Genomic DNA, 18,940 nt, shown 5'->3' on the forward strand with positions numbered 1-18,940 from the left:
CTCGAAAACGTTAAGGAGGGGGAACGCGAATGGAGGCCGTTGGTGTTTTTAGAGCCGAAACAATTGAGGGAGAAATACATGAGGAAAACTCAAATAGAAAGCCTGTGAATGTTTATATTTAGTTATATCGAAACCCATATCTCATATACACGTATAACTGTGTCGGTGGAGGTCGTGAGGCAGTGCGTGTCAGTATTTAGTGTTTGTTTATAGTATTAGTGGAACTCAAAGGCCCGGATTCACTCTCTTCACCAACCTGGCGAGTAACGTTATTTAACCTCATTTGGTCCTGCTGTGGGCTCACTTCTCCTGTACATTCTAAATATGCATTGTAACCTAGTATTCATTGAGTTTTAATGCTGGAAAAGAAGTGTATTTCATAACATTGCCTTATTAGCCTACTAGCTTCTTCATGTTAGCATGAAGAATAGCTTCATGCTAGCTCTTGCTAGCCGTTAGCATGGATATGTTGTTTTTATCAACTGTGCTACTTTTTAGACCCTATGTCGTTTTCAATTCAAAAGAGAAAACGTTGGGTTAATGTATTATTTGCTTAGCGAAGGAAATAAAGTTGCTAAAATGACAGATAAACAGAAAACAGCATGTGAAATAAATATAATTAGCGTGTTATCCCACTAGCTTTTAGCTTTCTCAGTTTATTGCTGATTATTGAGGAACATTCGTTGCGCTTGCAATAATATCAAATGTATTTCTAGCATAAATTATGTTTAATAGTTTTGAGATTGTCCAGTTCTGGTAGCAAGCTAATGGTGGGCTGTAAGTTATTATGATGGTAATATCATGGTACTGAATGATTGCCATATTGATGTTCCATGCCATTTGCTTATTAGGGTACTTCATGAAATTGAAGTCTAAAAATCAATATTTATTTTTTTATTGATGTTATAGCCACAATATTGCACTGCCTTTTATTAGTTGTTATGAAATGTAAGATTACACTTTGCTCCAGATAGTTTTTCTTATTTAAAGCACAAAAGGACTATACCCATTTAATTATTTGTGATTCATTTGTGTATGTAAAGTCACAGTGTTTGACTATAATATAAATATCGAAAGGTTTTATAGCATACCTTTTTGTTTAATATTGTTGGGGTTGCTTTAGTTGTTACTACTAGCTAGATTGCAAGCCAAGCCAATGATGGACTCAAATTATGAAGCTCGTTATACCATAGTACTTTATGATTGCCATATATTATTGTGCCATGACATTAGTTCAAGGAATAGTTTTAGAGCCTTGGCTTGTCTAAAATCAATGGTTTTGGTTTTTTTTAGTGCTGCTGTTAGTAGCCCTGACACGATCATTAATTTTTCTGCTGATGATTAATTGTCATACAAATATTGCGATTAACAATTTAATTCTGTTTTATGTCAGTATAATGTTCTATTTTTACTTTTGAGTACACTACAGTAATAAATAATATATTATATAATAACAAAATTATAATAGGCCCATAGTATTAACTTTTAATGCTGTGTAAATTAGTATTTATATAATTAATTCTAATAATATAATGTAATTGATTAAACCCACAAACCTTCATTTTGTATACCTGACCTTCTCTGTACTTGAGAACAAGGCAAGGGCAAAAATGTGATATAAATTTATACTACAGTGCACTATTATTGTGATTATCTCAAATAATTATGATTAGATCAAATAACCACAACCAGACATTAATTCAATAATCGTGTCAGGCCTAGCTGTTATAGAAGTTAGGATCTTGGAACTTGCACTGCTTTTTATTTTCTGTTGTGTATATCAAAGCTTACACTTCTCAGATTTTAGGCCTATTGCATCAGATTGTCTTTTCTTATGTTGGACAGTTAGTTAATTTCAACCCTTTTTACTTTGTTAGTGAGACGTGTATAGAAACCAAACTCCTATTATAAAATTATTCTGATTCCTACGCACAGAAGCTCAAGTTGTAGTTGTCTTGTTTGAATGAGTTTACAAGTGCATCTGTTCTATAATAAGTAGCCCCATTATCTAAGACATGCGAAATGCAGAATAATGTTCTTTTTTTTTTCATTATGAACAGATGAATCTTGTAAATAGTCAGTATTTGATTGCAAAACAGCCAGTGGGTTATTCATGAAACAGTTTATTATTGTTTACAGGGAATATGAGACGGATGCCACAATGACGTCTAGATTTGGAAAAACATACAGCCGAAGAGGAGGAGATGGGACCTCCAAGTTTGACGAGGTTTTGTCCAATAAAAGGGCCACGCTCAGCACCAAATGGGGTGAGACGACTTACAAGGCCAAGGTGGGAGCAAAGAGGCCTGGTTTAAAGACTGAGTTGACAGATCAGACCAAGAGGTCCAAGGTCTCAGAAGGTGATTGCTCAGAGGATCCGTTCGGATTCGACAGTGATGACGAATCCAAGCCGGTCACGTCTCGTAGCGTAGCCCAGTCTAAACCCAAAGTGTCGTCCACAGCGGGCTCCCAGGCCAGTCTGACGCTGGAGCCCAACAGTAGGGTGAACCAGCCTGCCAGCGTGGAGGCTGTGGCCCCCAGCAGGGCCCCTTTCACTCTCAGCAGTGAGAGAAGTGCTCACAAAGTGCCAGAGGACCCTGGGAAATTTTTCAATACCTCTACCACAGGTATGTTTTGGTCATGGAGGATTTCCCCCCCCCAAACTACTTTGGATTTGTTTTAATTTTCAAATGATATCTGATTTGTTCCAGCACTCCTGTTTAGTAGTTAGTAGTAATATGTGCTGACAATGTCGGTCAGGTGTTTGACCCATTTCTCTCAACTGAAAGCATGCACTTTTCCACATTGTATAGACGTGCCCTAGATTTTTTTTGTTTGTGGTTTTCTACTTGCCTGAAACATTTGACAAACTACTTTAATTTACTGAACAAGACTATATCGAAACATTACTACGTTTGACTTTAAAGTCCACATTTAGCATAATGCACATCTTTGAAATTAGGGAGCAGCATGTATCAGCACTAAAGTCCTTGACAAATCCTTGAACGTCCTTTAGTTGCAGGGTTTGTCTGCAGTTTTTGCAGTTTCTCTGGCTCAGTGGCTTTTTGCTCTGATTAGGAGACGTGCAAGAGCATTGTGGAATTCCACTTAAGTTGTTTCTGGTGGATATTCAGTATCATTTACAAGTGCATGTGAATGCTTGGAAGAAAACATCAAGATTACTTGTGGTTTCTAATGGCTCATTTTCACTGAGCGTTACAGTTTGGTACGCAATTAGGCCTCATTTACACTGTCAGTGAAATGTGACCCAATTCCGATTTTTTTGCTCATATGTGACCCAGATCGGATGTGTTCTATGACAGTGTAAACAGGAACAAAACGCATGCATTCGGATATTTCCAGATCGGTTTCAGGCCTCATTCAAATGTGGAAATAAATTGGATATGTGCCAATGCGACTGTCATGTAAACAGGCAGATCGGATTTTCTGAGGCATTGGGCGACGTCTCCGCGGTTTAATGGCGATAGAAACCCCCGACGCGCTTCTGCCAAGGGACGGATGGCCGAAGAAACGTGTCATAGGAGAGTAATGTGGACAGGGGCATGGGAGGAGTTTTCCCAGGATTGTAAATGTGCCGAAAATTGTTCATTTACATTTATTTTAAGCATTTAGTAATTTATTTGTAATAAACACTTTAAGTGGGTTATTTAAAACGTGCTAGGACTATTAACATGTTCAATTATATTTTTAAAACATAGGCTGAGCGCAGAGTGTGACATCAAATTGTGTGTGCATGGAAAGAATTAATCCGCAGCCGCTCAAAAAAGAAAATCGTCCACAGCTGCTCTACTCCTGAGGGCAACTCCACTGTCAGTGTTGTGTAAGTACAGGTTCTAGGCAGTTTGCAGGCTCTTTATTGTATAACAGTGAACAGACCAATAACCCCTTTATTTTAAGGCTTAATGTCCCATAGATCGGTCCGTTGCAGTACGAATGAAAGCAGTATCAATAATGTCAAACATGTGAAGTGCAGTCAAGTTCGGGTGTGTGTGCTGTTTTAACGAGTGTTCTCACCGATACGCGTGTGATTCGTGGAGTTTTAACGAGTTTTATAGACATTGTTTCTTATTCAAAAGTGCTGTTTTGCAACTTCGTAAATCGCAGCGCATGAAGCATATTTCATGTTCGTCCATCTATGCAAGATAATTTAACCCTGTTTCAGATAGTAGCTACTGTTTCAGATAGTAGCCTATTTGGCAACATGAGTTGGATAGGGGTCACAATTTAAAGAACGTGTTAACAGACATTTAAAAAATCAGATATAGGCAACAAATCAGAATTGGGCATCAAGACCTGCAGTGTAAACGAGGCCTTATTTGCCTTTCCACCGTCAAAAGTTGTGAATGGTACCAAGAAGCCGAACCGTACCGTACCCCTTTTTGGGTACCCTTCCGTTGGGGTACCTAGTACAATACATAGACATAATAAATACATAGACGCCCTATTGGCCGCTGGAGCGCACGTCAACGGCGCCACCATATTGGGGAGAGCAAGTTTCCTATACCTCTCATACTGGGAATTGAGAAAAATGACTGTTTTGTGCACTGCTTGGGGCTGTACAAATCGCCACACAACTGAAAGCAGCCTTTCACAAGCAAGACTGAACGTTTGTTTTTGGTGGTATTTGGTCATGATTTAATTAGTAATAGTAACGTTTAGAGGTTAAATACTACTGTTATAGTGTCATGAAATGTAGTTTTAATAGTTTTTCAGTCAACAATGTAGTTGTTTAAAGCTCAAATATGTGGTTTGTTTAGAAAGATAGCACCTATTTAAAAATTTGATCTGAAGTTTTCGGAGTTGTAAGCTGCGCCCGGCGCTCGTCTACCCCGCCTGGTACCCTCTACCTCGGCCATTGCTTCTGGCGGTTGCCGCTGGTTCGGATGTCTCTAGCCTAGAGGTTAAACATGAGATATAATTCGTATAATTTGTGTTTATCTTTGGTCTCTTAATCTATAAATGGTTCCCTGGTAAATAGTTTTGGCTGAGGGCAAAGTAAAGTTTCATAACTTTATAATTAGGCTATTTTAATATTGTATCCTGCTGTATGTTTGACTGAAGCTACTTCTGTTATAATGGCTAGCCTATTACTGATCAATAAAACTGAAATTTAACAAAAAGAGCTAAATATTAAATATATGTCACTATTTAACTTATTTTTTTTGTGTATATTCTGTAGTTGAAATGTCTTATTCTATTGCTATTAATATAGTATTATCAATAAACTATACTATTATCAATATTTTTATATAATTATACTAGTATTCATTACCATTTTATTTGCTGTATACTATTTGTTTATTTTATTGACTAAACCATTTACTATTACTTCTCACTTTATGTTATAGTTACTATTTGCATTGCACTGTATGCCCAGTTGTACCACAACATATGTATTATCATAAAGGATCCATCAGTAATCAATGTTATTGCTTTGTAAATCTGGTCAATCACATAAAATGCCTTTTCCACAATGAGCAAACTTAAATATCTCAGTATGGGGGTCTTCACCATTCTTATCCAAAAACCATTCTTTTATCCAGAAAAAATGCAGCTCACCCGTTTACTTGCATTTAATTACAGTGAAGTCTTGAACTCAGCAAAATGGCGGACCCGTTGACGTATCGCAGCAACGTTCCAAAGCGGCCAATAGGGCGTCTATGTATTTATTATATCTATGGCACAATAGTACGGTACTAAAAGGTGGAGCTAGTCTCACTGCTGAACGGTAATTGGTTGACAGACTATCATCACTTACGCAAGTGCTACAAGGGCATTAGAAGTGCCACTTTTTAATATACAGTTGAAAACTAAAACTGTTATTGTGTCACAAAATGTAGTTTTAAGAGTCTTTCAGGCGAGAATGCAGTTTTTTAAAGCTCAAATCTGTGGTTTATTAATAGATTTATGATAATTTGACTGAGAACGATTCAAAGCAATCACCGGACCAGGTGCTCGGTGCTCGTGCACCCCGCCTGGAGCAGCCTTTCGTCGTCTTGTCATTCAGATGTTTGCCACTGACTCTGACGTCTCTGTAGTGGTTAAACATGAGATATAATTTGTCTTGTATAGACCTAACAGGCGATCTTTGGTCTCGTGAATCTATAATTCGTTCCCTGGCCAATAGTTTTGGCAGAAGGCTAAGTGAAGTTTCATATATTTGAGCGCTGAATTTGTATGTTTGAATTGTTTGCTTTATGTTACATCTGTAATGTTATTTATTGCAACATTTGTACCAATGCAATACATTACAGTGTTTCCTCTAGGATTTTTTCAAGCTGTGGGGGCAGGCCCATTTCCCCAGGGGGAGGGGGCGTGGCCCACGAGTGATATTCCCTTAGGCCACGCCCCCTTGTCTCCCCAAAGTATTATAAGCGATCATGCGCATCCCGCGTGCAGAATGATGCACTCGAAGCAACACCAAGTCACAGCACGCAACGCTTCACATTGAAAAGAACATAGCGAAGGGATTATATCTATAATCTATGCTTAGTAGGGCTGCACGATTTGGGGAAAATGTCATATTGCCATTATTGAGCCAATATTGCAATTGCGATATGCAACTCCGATATAATAAAATGGTTTCATGAGTCCAACTTGCTTGGTTCTAAAGTAAAATGCACACACAGATTAATGTTTATTTCTCAACTCAAACTAAAAACAACAACTAAATGATTGATAACACCTATAATGATCAATAAACCATCAACCAAACCAACATTACAGTGATTGAAAAGAAATTGAAAGCTATCAACTTTTAAAAAAAATATTAGGCTTAAAAAATATATATAACAGCTTTTAAATTAAGTGAACTTCAAACAATCCCCACATAAACCCATAATAAAAAACATATTTACCTGTGCCCTTCCTGTCTTAACACAGGTACATAAATTGAATAAAGTTATCAAACAGTCTGCGCTGCATGAATCATAAATTATATATAGAATAATCCTTATTAAAGCTACAAAAGTTCTTTAGTCAAGATCATTGAGTAATTTTCTAATTTCCCTTTGTTCTTTGATTAACTTTACCCACAGAACGCTTTGCAGAACGCATAGACTTTTCTTATGTTATGAAGATACTAGATAAAACGACATTTTGGCATAATTGTGTGTGCTATTGTTCGTTCAAGCTCGAAAGAGAACTGTATATTCTGGCACGCGGTCAGTGCATGCGCATTATGCGAGTCTCATCTATTCTAGGGCACTCACAGGCAGCTTTTCACTTCTTGTCGCGCAAAATGCGAAAAGGCATTTGCACGAATAAGAGGGGGATCTTGTAACACTAGTCAAAGGATGACAAAAAAGAAGAGATGCTGCGTTATATAGCCCTAATTTGTTTATTTCATATAAAATCGCAGCATTTTGCATTATATAATTGGATAGGTTTGAGCTCGCTATTACGACTGCGATATGATTAATCGTGCAGCACTAATGCTTAGTGTATTCTATATGCAACAGTTTTTTGAGCCTTTTCTTTTAACAGTTTTAAATTTCAGTGCGCATGAAGAACATAGCACTCTCGTCTCCAGTGCTGTACACCCGGCCAGGGAATGTGATTTAGAAAGGGCAATAAACTCCACTCCAGCAAGATAGTCATTTTATGCAAATCATAGACCTTTATGCTTTATCTACAAATAAAGTATAATATTGGGAACATTGATCTTGAAGAGAGTGTCGTCGTGTTACTGCCGCAACCGAACGCGACGCGCTGTGTGAATGCTGAATGGAGAATGACTGAGGCGAGATGACTTTCCGTTAACTTTAACTTAGAGACTAAAATATTAATTTTACCACACATTATGCTATTGAACGACTTTAGAAGTCTTGGAATATAGTGTGAAAATTTGATTGTGCTTTACAAAGTTTTTTATGCCTTTAGTGGGGCTTAGCAAAATAACACAATATGCAGAATGTCGGACGTCGAAGCCGTGGCGGGAGGATTTTAAGTGTGGCGGCCCGCCACGGGAGAATGAATGTAGCGGAAACACTGCATTACATATATTGCCTGGAATATGTTTAATATTTTTAAATTTAAACAAAAAGACGCATGGTTGTGTTTTAGATTTAGTTTTGTTATAAATGAATACCATACATACATGCAGTCAATATAATCTATAGGCTGCGTTGCATGAACCACATTTGTGTGCTTATAATATTTAAAATGTGTTTAAATGAAATCGAAAAGAAGTAACATATTTCATTTTCTTGTTGCCTAAAATGTACACGGAGAGATAACCGGAGTAGCAGAGCGAACTGAGTGGCGTATTCAAGAACGCACTGTTCCATTAGCAGAATTACTGGACTCGCGTCCTTCTGGCTGAGTCAGAATTTGCGTAGGCTACTTGGTATTGAGAAACGCCTAATGCCAGTGCTTGTTTCTTGTGACAAACATGCTGAGAAGCAAGAACAAGATCTGCTGTATGTCATCCATTGTTGTTTACTATGTCGCATTTTCTTCCCGTGAAAATGAAGTTAATCGCTTCTTTCAAGTAAGGGTACTGTTGGCCGTGGAAACGCAAGCCGCTATGCAAGACCCGACTCGTTCTGTACCGTACCGTACCGCTCAGTGGAAACGAGCCATAAGACAGTTTATGCTCCGTCCTGCAAATCTTGAATTCGGCTTGTGTTTGTGCAGTTCCTAGTTATTAGATGTGTTTTGAATTGGTGATCTTCATGGGGTTTTCAAAAGATGATGTTATTAGTATATGATGTTGACCAAAAAAAAAATCCTTCAAATTATACTTCAATATTTTCTGGGATTTCTGGGTCATATTTTGCTGTGTGTGATTTACTTGCTGTGTGTGCCTGTAATGGTCCACTTTTCATATTCTTCATATTCTGTGCATTGGTTAGTTCACAACAGTGGCAGAAAAGTTTTCTACTACAAGGCAGTACCCCCCCCGCTTAAACCGACTTAAAGGGTCACTTTACCCATTTGCATTAAGCTTTGTATCTTTAGAAACCCAGTCATTTTTGAATGGTCATGGTTTATTCCCTTATTTTCCCCTGAGATGGGAGAAATAAGGATTTAAGTGTTTTACTTCCTGCTTATCGTGACGTAAAAATCGTCATTTTGCGCTACGATAAGCAGGAAGTCATATTTCATTAAAATCTTTAGAACTACATACATTAGCTCATTATTATTCCAGGGTGTTGGACCCACTCACCCTACAAGCCTATTACAGATCAGTGGGCGGGACTTCACTTGCAGAAACTGAAATCAATATCAGCCATCTTATTTGGAAGCTAAGCTAACAAGCGCTGTGGAGATAGTAAGTTATGACAATGACGGAAGAAACTAAACATGATATGGAAAAGAGGATTTTGAAATTCTGCAGCTCAAATCCGATGTTCGTGGTTATCTTTACGAGTCGCAGTATAGTTTAGAGTAGCTGAGGCTGATGGAGGAGCAGGAGACGCCGAGGCGGCAGCCTGTCACTGACTATGGCGCTGGGCGGATTGCTGTTGCCTGTACTCTCAATGCGTGCTACGGCCTACGGACACAGCCCGTCTGCTGCAGAGAATTTCAACGATGGCAATTTCTCCTGGAGGAAATCTCTGAATCAGACGAGCACACGGACGTTTGTGTTGTGATAGTTTCGCCTGACTAAACATCCAGGTATCATGCAGTAATTCACCAAACAGAAATAAATACAAATGAGGAGTAATTCACTAATGAGTTTGCCAATGTAACGTTAGGGTTTGTTGTTGTGGGAAGGAGGAGGCAGGAACCGGCGAACATTTAAGCATTTTAATAGTAAAATGAACAAATACAAAACGAAAGTATAAGCCAGCAGCCCCTCATTGGCGACTGCTGTAACGTTACACACAACAGAAACAAAACACAACATAAAATCAGGCCTGTTTCTCTGTCGATCTGCCGTCGTCGCTCCCCGTTTTATGCTTTCGTTTCTCCGTGAGAGACGCAAGACCGGCGCGCACCTCACAGGTGTCTTTCATTATCAGTCTCTGTTATAACTCACGCCACTGGCCTCGCGCGGAGTGCCGTCCGCTTAAAGGTTCTCTAAGCGATGCTGGGCCAAAACATTTTTTGTCACATACATCAAACGTCTCCTCACTATCGGCTAGCTGCCTGTCCCCTAAACACACTGTAAAAAAACGCGGTCTCTGTAGACAACACAGGCTCCACAAACGGCAACAAAAACAATCATGTCTTACCCGGACCACGAAACCTAACAAACAGTGTTCCAGCCAATCACTGGCAAGAAGTTTTTGAGGGTGGGTCTGGGGGGTTAGTGCGCGTGCACATGAAGGGTGTGTGTGTGTGTGTGAAGGAGAGCAGCGAAGCATCAGAGGGAAGTTTGAAAAATTACCGACACACGACCAAAGAGACGTCATTCTGAAGAACAAATTAAAAAGAAGGAGTCGGATAAAGAACGTGCGAAGTTCCGAATTTACATCGGTAGCAAAGCTTTTGAACGATGGCGAGAACTCCGGCGGCAGAAGGGCTTCCAGTCCGACATTCAGGTTGCTCTGTTTTTGCTTGACAGGTGGGTAACGTTAAATTGTTTTTTTTTCCTTCTAAATTGACGCTTATGTTCGCCAAACCCACACAAGGATATAATTAGCTAGAACTATGCACGTTCACAATTATTTCAGGAAGCACGGAAGGGAGGGGGAGGAGATGAGATGCGGAGGAGGGAGGGTCTAGCTCCGATTTGTTTGAAAATATTCGAACGTCAACACCCAGGATCGCTTTGAGAACCTTTAAGTTACATCCCTCGCCCTCGATCGTCCTGCTCACCACAGCCAACTAGACATTTTGTGTGATGAATTTCAAACTCCGGTGACAGCTTAGCCTTGTAGACGGAAGAGTGAATTCTCTGTTTGCGCTGTTCCCATAGACAGGCTGTTCCGGATTAGTGGGTGTGGCTTGCGGAGCTGTGCATTGTGGGACATGTAGTTTTTTTCATATATAGGCGCCCCTTGGTTATTTTCTAGGTGTTTCTCAATGTCAAGGATACTTCCTTGGCAGGACGGGTCCTTCCAAGTCATTTCCTTCAGAGGCTAGGCAAGGGTCCTCTTTAGCGTTCGGAGAACATTTAAATGGAACAGGCTAGCAAGTGCACGTCATTGCGTCATTACATCAGCGAAAGGTCCGCTTCGGCGCTGCAAAAATCATTGTGCTGGTGTACTGCACTGTTTAAATACACTTGACAGTCCTTATTTTGTCTTGTCAGTCCTCATAGAAATAAATAAATAAAGGGATAATGTATAACCAGGCGGTTGTTATAGTGAATACAACCCCGCAAACTCTAAAGCAGAGGGGTCTTGATCAGCCGGTTGTATTCGCTGTAACAACCGCCTCGCTATACATTTTCCCACTTATAACATGGCTACCTACCAAATAAATCAATAATTTGACACAAAATATTGATTTAAAAAGGAGTTTATTCATTCAAAAACGATTATATTACCGGAGTTAACAGAACTACCTCCATATAGCAACATGATCTAACGTTAGCTGTTAAAACACATGCAATTGTAAAATATGTGACCAACAAAAAAAGGCTATGAAGTAAAAATTAAAAAGTTAATCACCAGTAAAAGGGAACAGCTTTAAATCCCCTCAGCAAATTTGAGCCGATATGTTAAATAGTTTAACAAACATTAAATAAATGGCTAAACTGAAATTATACTTGCTTACATTTGAAAGCATATTGCCGTTATCACTCCGACTCCGCTAACGGTCGACATTTTTTTATTTTTTGAACAAGATAGCAAAGCTGCGCATAGGATTGTGGGTGATTTAAGAGCGCGAAGGCTACACATATGCATCCTTTCCTGTGTATGGGATATTTTCCGAACGAAGGACTCAGTCCTTGGTTGAATTTCTGAGGATCCTCGACATTGGAACAGTCCTTCGACGGACGTCGATGACGTAGCATCCTCGAAATTCCGGCTTCCGAGGATCCTTCCTTGACATTGAGAAACGCCTTCTGTCTTTTCTTGGTCAAGAGGACACCAAATTAAAAAATTCTTTTACATTTTTTCGACTACATATATGATCCACTTTTAATAAAGATTAATGTTGCAATGGGTCAAATGCTCCTTTAAAGGGAATTTTGACTTTTATAAAGGCATTTTTTCCTTATTTTATCGGATGCAACATTTTGAGTTAACATTTAATTAATACATTCAATTAGAATAAGACACTGTTACCAATCAAATGAAAATACTATTTCAGTCTTTCACGTTTAATTCAATGTGTTGCTTGCAGTTTCTTTCTTTGTAATTAATTGTGAAGTTTATTAACAATTTGAGTAATGTTTTTTTCTTTTTGGTCCCACTTTATATTAAGAGGCTTTAAAGGGCATCTATTATGCACCTTTTTACAAGATGTAATTTTGGTCTCTGGTGTCCCCAGAATGTATTTGTGAAGTTTCAGCTCAAAATACCCCACAGTTAATTTATTATAACCATTTGAAAATGTCATTTTGGGACCTGTTTAAAAATGAGCTGTTTCGTGTATATACCACCTAAATGCAAATGAGCTGCATATCCCCGTCCTGCCTTTGGATGAGGGCGTAACTTGATACCTATGGCAGTCGGTACTGAAGCCCCTTTTCCACCAAAGCATTTTGAGAGCCGGTTCGGAGCTGGTGCCTGCGCGCGAACCAGTTCTTTGTGTTTCGACAGCCAAAGACCTGGTTCTCGGCCAGGAGAATTCCAAAAGAAGAGGAGGTTCTCGGCCAACTCTTTGCTGGACTAGAACCATTCTTTTACCACGTCATGCTTGCGTCGGGGGCTGGGGCAGGTTTAGATGTGTTCTAAACATCTTTTCTGACCATAATAAAGGATCGCAAAGCCAAGAGAAACATTTGCAGAAACACGATGGAGTCTGCCTTTGTAATTGTTATGCTTGAAGTTAACGCAAGCGTTTCAAAATTTCAATTTGGTGGAAAAAGGGGTATTAGAGAGTGAGAGAAACCGCTGTTTTGAATGTCATTCAGCGTACGTTTGAATCGGAATATATAAATAGTACGAAGAGACTCCGGCAGAATAAACACAAATGAGAATGGACCAGTACGTCTCGGTATGGTTATTTGATACATTTATGTACTTAAAGAGTTTTGTAATCGCATCCCATTTGCAATTATGGGTGTGGAACACACAGACACAGACACACGCAAACACCAACTCTACATTTTTTGAAACTACATACACATTCTGTGATAAAGTTTGCTACGTACAAGCGAAAATACATTTATGCGAGGGACCTGTTGTGTTATGTTTACTTGTCATACTGGTGGTTCTGTGGCAAATGTGAGGAGATGGCTAACTTACCGAACAAGAACATATATGCAGTTTTTAATACAATATCTTTAAAAATATATATATTTATAAACGTGTGGTTACACACTATACAAACAAGGTTTAAATTATATACACATACATCGACGACAACAACTTTAGATGCATTTGACATCGACTGATAACCTCAAAAATCATAAAATACACTTACACCGTGTCCTAACTACACGTGACGCCGCGACACGCGATAAAAGGTATCTTTCCATGTTAATCATGTTTTTGTCCTAACCAGACGTGACACGCGAAGTTTCTAATTTAGAAACGGTTCCTATTTCTGCGACGTCGCGGCTGACCGAATGAAGAAATTACACTGGTTATGAGTACACATTATTTATTTTTAGTTAAAAATAGGCCACTGTGCCACAAGCGATAACGGATAATTTAGATTTTGAAAGCATGTAATATAGCGTTCAAAATAAATTCTATGCAAACATACATCTGTACTTTGTAACAAAATTAGTCAATGAGTATATTTTGTTAATGTTTTGATTTTTAATAATGTTATTTCTTGATTTGATTGTCCTTACCCATTTCCAATGCAAGTGCGGGCCAACAGTGCGCTTTCACAGAGAGACTCTGCTCACACGCTGTTCTGAATGTGTGGCATCTCACAGTCGCGTCGCGTCTAGTGTGGACACACACTTCCTGTTGTTGGAATTTTATCGCATCGCGTGTAGTTAGGACACAGTGTTACTGTTACTGGAGGTGACGGTGGATCGCAAACAGTAGACGACGATCCACACTTGAGGATTAACTTTTAAGCCATAACAACAGGATTAACCCACGACAGAACATTTATGTTTCCAAGAGACATTACCGGCTGTCATTGAAATAATGGAGGATGGTGTACAGATCACCGAGGGCGGGGTCTATGCCACAACCACACTGTCAATCAAACCCCTTGTTCAATTCTACGTCACAAAGCGCTGAATCTTAGAACAGCTCGTTCTGAGACTGTGCATATGATTTATTGAGATTGTAAAAAAAACACTGGGTGGATTTTTATCATTCTAGGGTGGTTTTGCTCACACACTGCCAACACACATTTATGTTCAAACACCATGTAAAAGTGAATTTTCCATAATAGGTGCCCTTTAGGTACTATGTACTTACATTGAATTTAATAATTTGATACAATGGACTTATTGTGTATATACATGATTTTACATTGTACTTGTATTGTAAAATTCCAGCATGTAATTACAGCTATAATTAATTTATGTAATTACATTTGTAATTACACAGTTGACCCTCCCCTCACACCTTAACCTACCATTAAACCGACCCATACCACCACACCTGTCCCTAACCTTACCCTTATCACACCTCAATAGCAGCAAAAGTGTTTTACAATACAACAGGAACACAATAATACATTATACTTATTGTTCAATAGAAGTAAATAGTACTTAAAGCCACTTAATATAAAGTGGGACCTTCTTTTTTTCTTTGTGCATATGAAGTGCCATGCAGCTCAGAATTGGCTTGAATGCATGTACATTTACAATAGCATAAATTTGCTGTGAAGGAAAAAAAAGACTAAAAAAAAAAGAAACTTGAACCCGTTAAATCGATGGCGGTTTAGGTACAACACTTGCACAAATGTTTAAGGAAGATGCATTCAAATTAAAATAATTTTGTAAAATTGTATTATAATCAGACTTCTATTAAATTCAGTATTTTTACTGAATCAGAATTTAAAAAATTCAAGCCAATAATAACCATAATTTTAAAGTATCACACTAAAATTGAACACAATACATTGGGGTGCACCGATACCATTTTTTTTAGAACCAATCTGATAACAACAGTTCTGAGTATCGGCGGATACCTGTGTGTAGAACTGATAATTACTTCTTTGTGTGTTAAACATCATTATAAAGAAAAACAGCAAATGAGAAAAAAAAAATATGATCATAATCTGACAAAATATTAAAAAACTGAAAATTTTAGCAGCAGAAGTTACTCTAAGAAATATTTATTTTAAATGTATAACACAGCTGTTATGACAGAAAAAAAAGGCTATTTGTAATGTTTCATTGCACAAAAGTATTATATGAAAGGTTCCAATACAGAGCGGCATAAAACGCTTTGCGCATCCTGCACAGAATGATGCGGCAACATGGACGCGCAGCGCTTAGCATTAACTTAAAGCAAAAACGGAAGAGATATTGATACGTTAGTATATTATATCAATGCAATAATACGTTTTAAATTTCAGTTACTGTGCACGTGAAGAACAATTCATTAGTGATGCACGACATATCGGCCGCCGATATAATATCGGCCGATTTGGTCAATTTTTTACACATCGGTATCGTTCCGATGTCAAAATAGGGCCGATGTGAACAGGCCGATGATCATTCCCTGTGTATTTGACGTGCGTGGGGGCGGGGATGTTTGTTTTTGCACGCGTTTTACATGCGTTTAAACATCAAGTGCACGAAGACTGGAACTGGTGAGCTGTTTTCTGCCAGCCTTCCTAATGCGTATTTTTGTCCCGCCAAAGCCATATTTGACCGGTAAGTGATGTAGATGAGTGACTGGTGCGCTTGTTTAACTGAGGGAACGAGAGTCAATTAAAGCACCGGTCACGCGCGCCGCCTTCAAAATGTCTTTCGCTTGTTTAACGGAGGGAACAAGAGAGAGTGAAAGCACCGGTCACGCGCGCCGTCTTTAAAATGTCTTTCGCTTGTTTAACGGAGGGAACAAGAGTGAAAGCACCGGTCACGCGCGCCGTCTTCAAAATGTCTTGCTCTCTCTCCCCCTCTCGCATGTTTATGAATTGAGTTGACTGAATATCTTTGAGAATACACGATGGTAAAAGGTCTGAAGACCGAAGTTTTTTTCTTCTGAACTACTGGTTGTGAATTGTGAAACCACACTTTCAATAAACCAAAAAAAAATCTATCGTGTTGATGAAATGTTTTCTGTGTCGACTGTCGAGACCATAGACTGTAAAAATAAGTCGAGACATCTCGTGCGATGTTCTAAACTGCCTGGATAATCACACAACGTGTGCCTGCCGTGGTTCCGTTAATGACACGTCCGATTCGCGAACTAATGACTCCTTTGAACCGATTCACTTTAATGAATGGTTAAAACAACTGATCTGTCCAACACTGAGCTCAAGATACATAAATCGGAAACACTTTACAATAAGGTTCCATTTATTAAAGTGTACATTAAATGAACACTTTAATAAATGGAACCTTCTTGTAAAGTGTAAGGTTAATAGATTAATAGAATGTTAACAAATTTTGTTAACATTCTATTAATATTAGTTTCTGTGGATATACTCCATGACAAAACTACCCCAGTCATTCTAGAATGATTCATTCTTTCCAAATAGAGCAATTCAAGTAATCTGGTGAAATTGTTTTTATATCACAATATATATCGCAGAAAAATAAAATATCACAATGTCATTTTTTACCAATATCGTGCAGCCCTAATCCTCGCTATGTGTTTTCTATACAGGGATATCGACATCGGTAAATATCGGTATCGGCCATAACAGCAATGTTAATATCGGTTATCGGTATCGGCCACAAATTTTCACATCGGTGCATCACTACAATTCATAGTGCTCTCTTCTCCAGCGTTGTGATCTAAAAGACACCCAGAAGAAAGTTACATGAACAGCAATAAACTCTTGCAAGATAAAGTAATTTTATGCAAAGCCATAGATGTTTATCTACGTAGCAAGTATAATTATAGGAACATTGAATAATCTTGGACAGAGTTTCATCATGTCATAAGCAAACGCGACACACTGTTTGAATGCTGAATGGAGAATAACTGACATCCTCAGCGGAGGGAATTTACTTGAACAATGAAGTTATAAAATTCAAGTTCATCTTTGTCACATTAAAGGGACTCTGTGTAGGAATTACCCCCATCTAGTGGTTAAATAGTATTTTGCATTCAAACGAATTTTGCTCTCCAGCGCCTCGCTTTTTCAAGTGCGTATTGCATCTACGGTTGCCGTTATGTACCAAAAATGCTATGACAGGATGTCTTGTAGTAACACTTCATCGAGTTTTTCTCCGGGTGAACAGGTTTGTAACTTAAAAAAAACAGCAACTAATGTGTCTAGCTGTATAAATTATTTTTAATTCTCTGTACAATCTTATCCACATAACAAAATCACAATTTTAGCTAATTGATCATTTACATAAAAAAAGAAAGCTATAAAAAAATCCCAATGCCATAAAAGTCACCAAGTTTCGTAACATTCCGATGAAGCTGTGATTTTTGAAATTTCAAAACAGAAAATTTTTCGGTCAGAAATGACCGAAGAGCACCTGAGGGTTAAATACACCTCTTTAGCTATTGTCATGTGCCAGTTATTATCCCTCCGCATGCCAATGTTGGCACGCGTGCCATAGGTTGCATGTTTTGGTTGTAGCAGTACATACCTGAAATAAACTGACCCATCACTCACTGATTTAAAAAAAAAATATATAGCCAATATAATTAATATTATAAATATAAATAATAATAATACTTCTTTGAGGGGATCTGCACCATAAGTGCTGTAAATGCTCAGGACACCCTGCTTAATGTCGCACAGTAATGGATATGGGGGACTGACTCTTACAACAGGAGCCTGGAGCTCCCAGCAGACCAAGAAATGAAAATCTTTAATTGGCCCAAACTCTATTTTACATTTCCTCTGCATAATTGCTTTTTTCAGGTCGGAACTCCTTCAGGGTCTTGCAAATCATTTGGCTGACTAAGTAATCAACGAGGTGAAGTTAGAGGAAACTTTCAGAACTCTGACACACGTCAGCAGCGGTGTTAACACAAGGAGAACACTTAGACGCCAATGAAGCGCAGCGTTTGGACAGGCCCCTGTGAGCTGCTTATCTCATTTTGAAGCTCAGCACACTGAACTCATCACCTTGTCTGTAACTGCTAAGGGTCTCTTATGATTATGCTGATGAAAGGCTCTCTCTCTGATGCTGTGAATATTGCTTGGATCAATCTATTATCTGGCAAAAAGCAGACATTTAAATTCCTGTTGTTCTCTAGACAGAAGAACAAAGCCCACTGGATCAAAGGGGAAATAGTTTATGGATGAACACTTAATCTGTAAAGTTTTAATAATTGTTTTAATTCTGAGAATAGATGCCACCATCACAACCACTGCTATAATTAAAGACAAAGGAACAATATTGTTGCAATCTTTTTCAGTTGTTTTTCCAGCTGATGTGTTTTCCAACTGATTTTTTTCAAATAATCTTTCTAATAAACATTTAATTTTACAAACCTTGGAAAACTTTGAAGCCAGATGAGAAATTTTCTTTAGTGTGCATTTGTAGATTGCATAGAAACGTAACGGTCAGTCTGTGGATTTTAGAGGAACTTTAAGTATTTTATGCTGCGTGCTATATAAAATACTTTATATATAGAAAGATGGTGCACTCATTTTACTATGAAACGGAGAAAGTGCAACGTGCAGTCTGGCTGAATAAGCCATGCCTTCTTAGTTAAAGAGCCAATCAGCAATTGGTTCAAAACAAAGTCATTGCATCACTCGTTGGAAGCTCCGGTTGCTATAGAAACAGTCAGTGTTC

At 38.5% G+C, this 18,940-nt stretch overlaps 1 protein-coding gene across 1 annotated transcript in view; it reads left to right on the forward strand.

Annotated features, from left to right (window-relative positions):
• Positions 1–18,940, forward strand: part of waplb (WAPL cohesin release factor b) — a 91,543-nt gene continuing 72,603 nt past the window's right edge. Inside the window, exons 1-2 of the mRNA XM_039691107.2 lie at positions 1–259; positions 2,140–2,627. Of these exons, the coding sequence (XP_039547041.2) occupies positions 2,162–2,627 (466 nt within the window). The 5' untranslated portion in view covers positions 1–259; positions 2,140–2,161. The remainder of the gene's footprint in view (positions 260–2,139; positions 2,628–18,940) is intronic.

This window comes from Pimephales promelas, chromosome 17, assembly GCF_988280905.1.
Source record: "Pimephales promelas chromosome 17, fPimPro1.hap1.1, whole genome shotgun sequence".
Classification (NCBI taxonomy): Eukaryota; Metazoa; Chordata; class Actinopteri; order Cypriniformes; family Leuciscidae; genus Pimephales; species Pimephales promelas.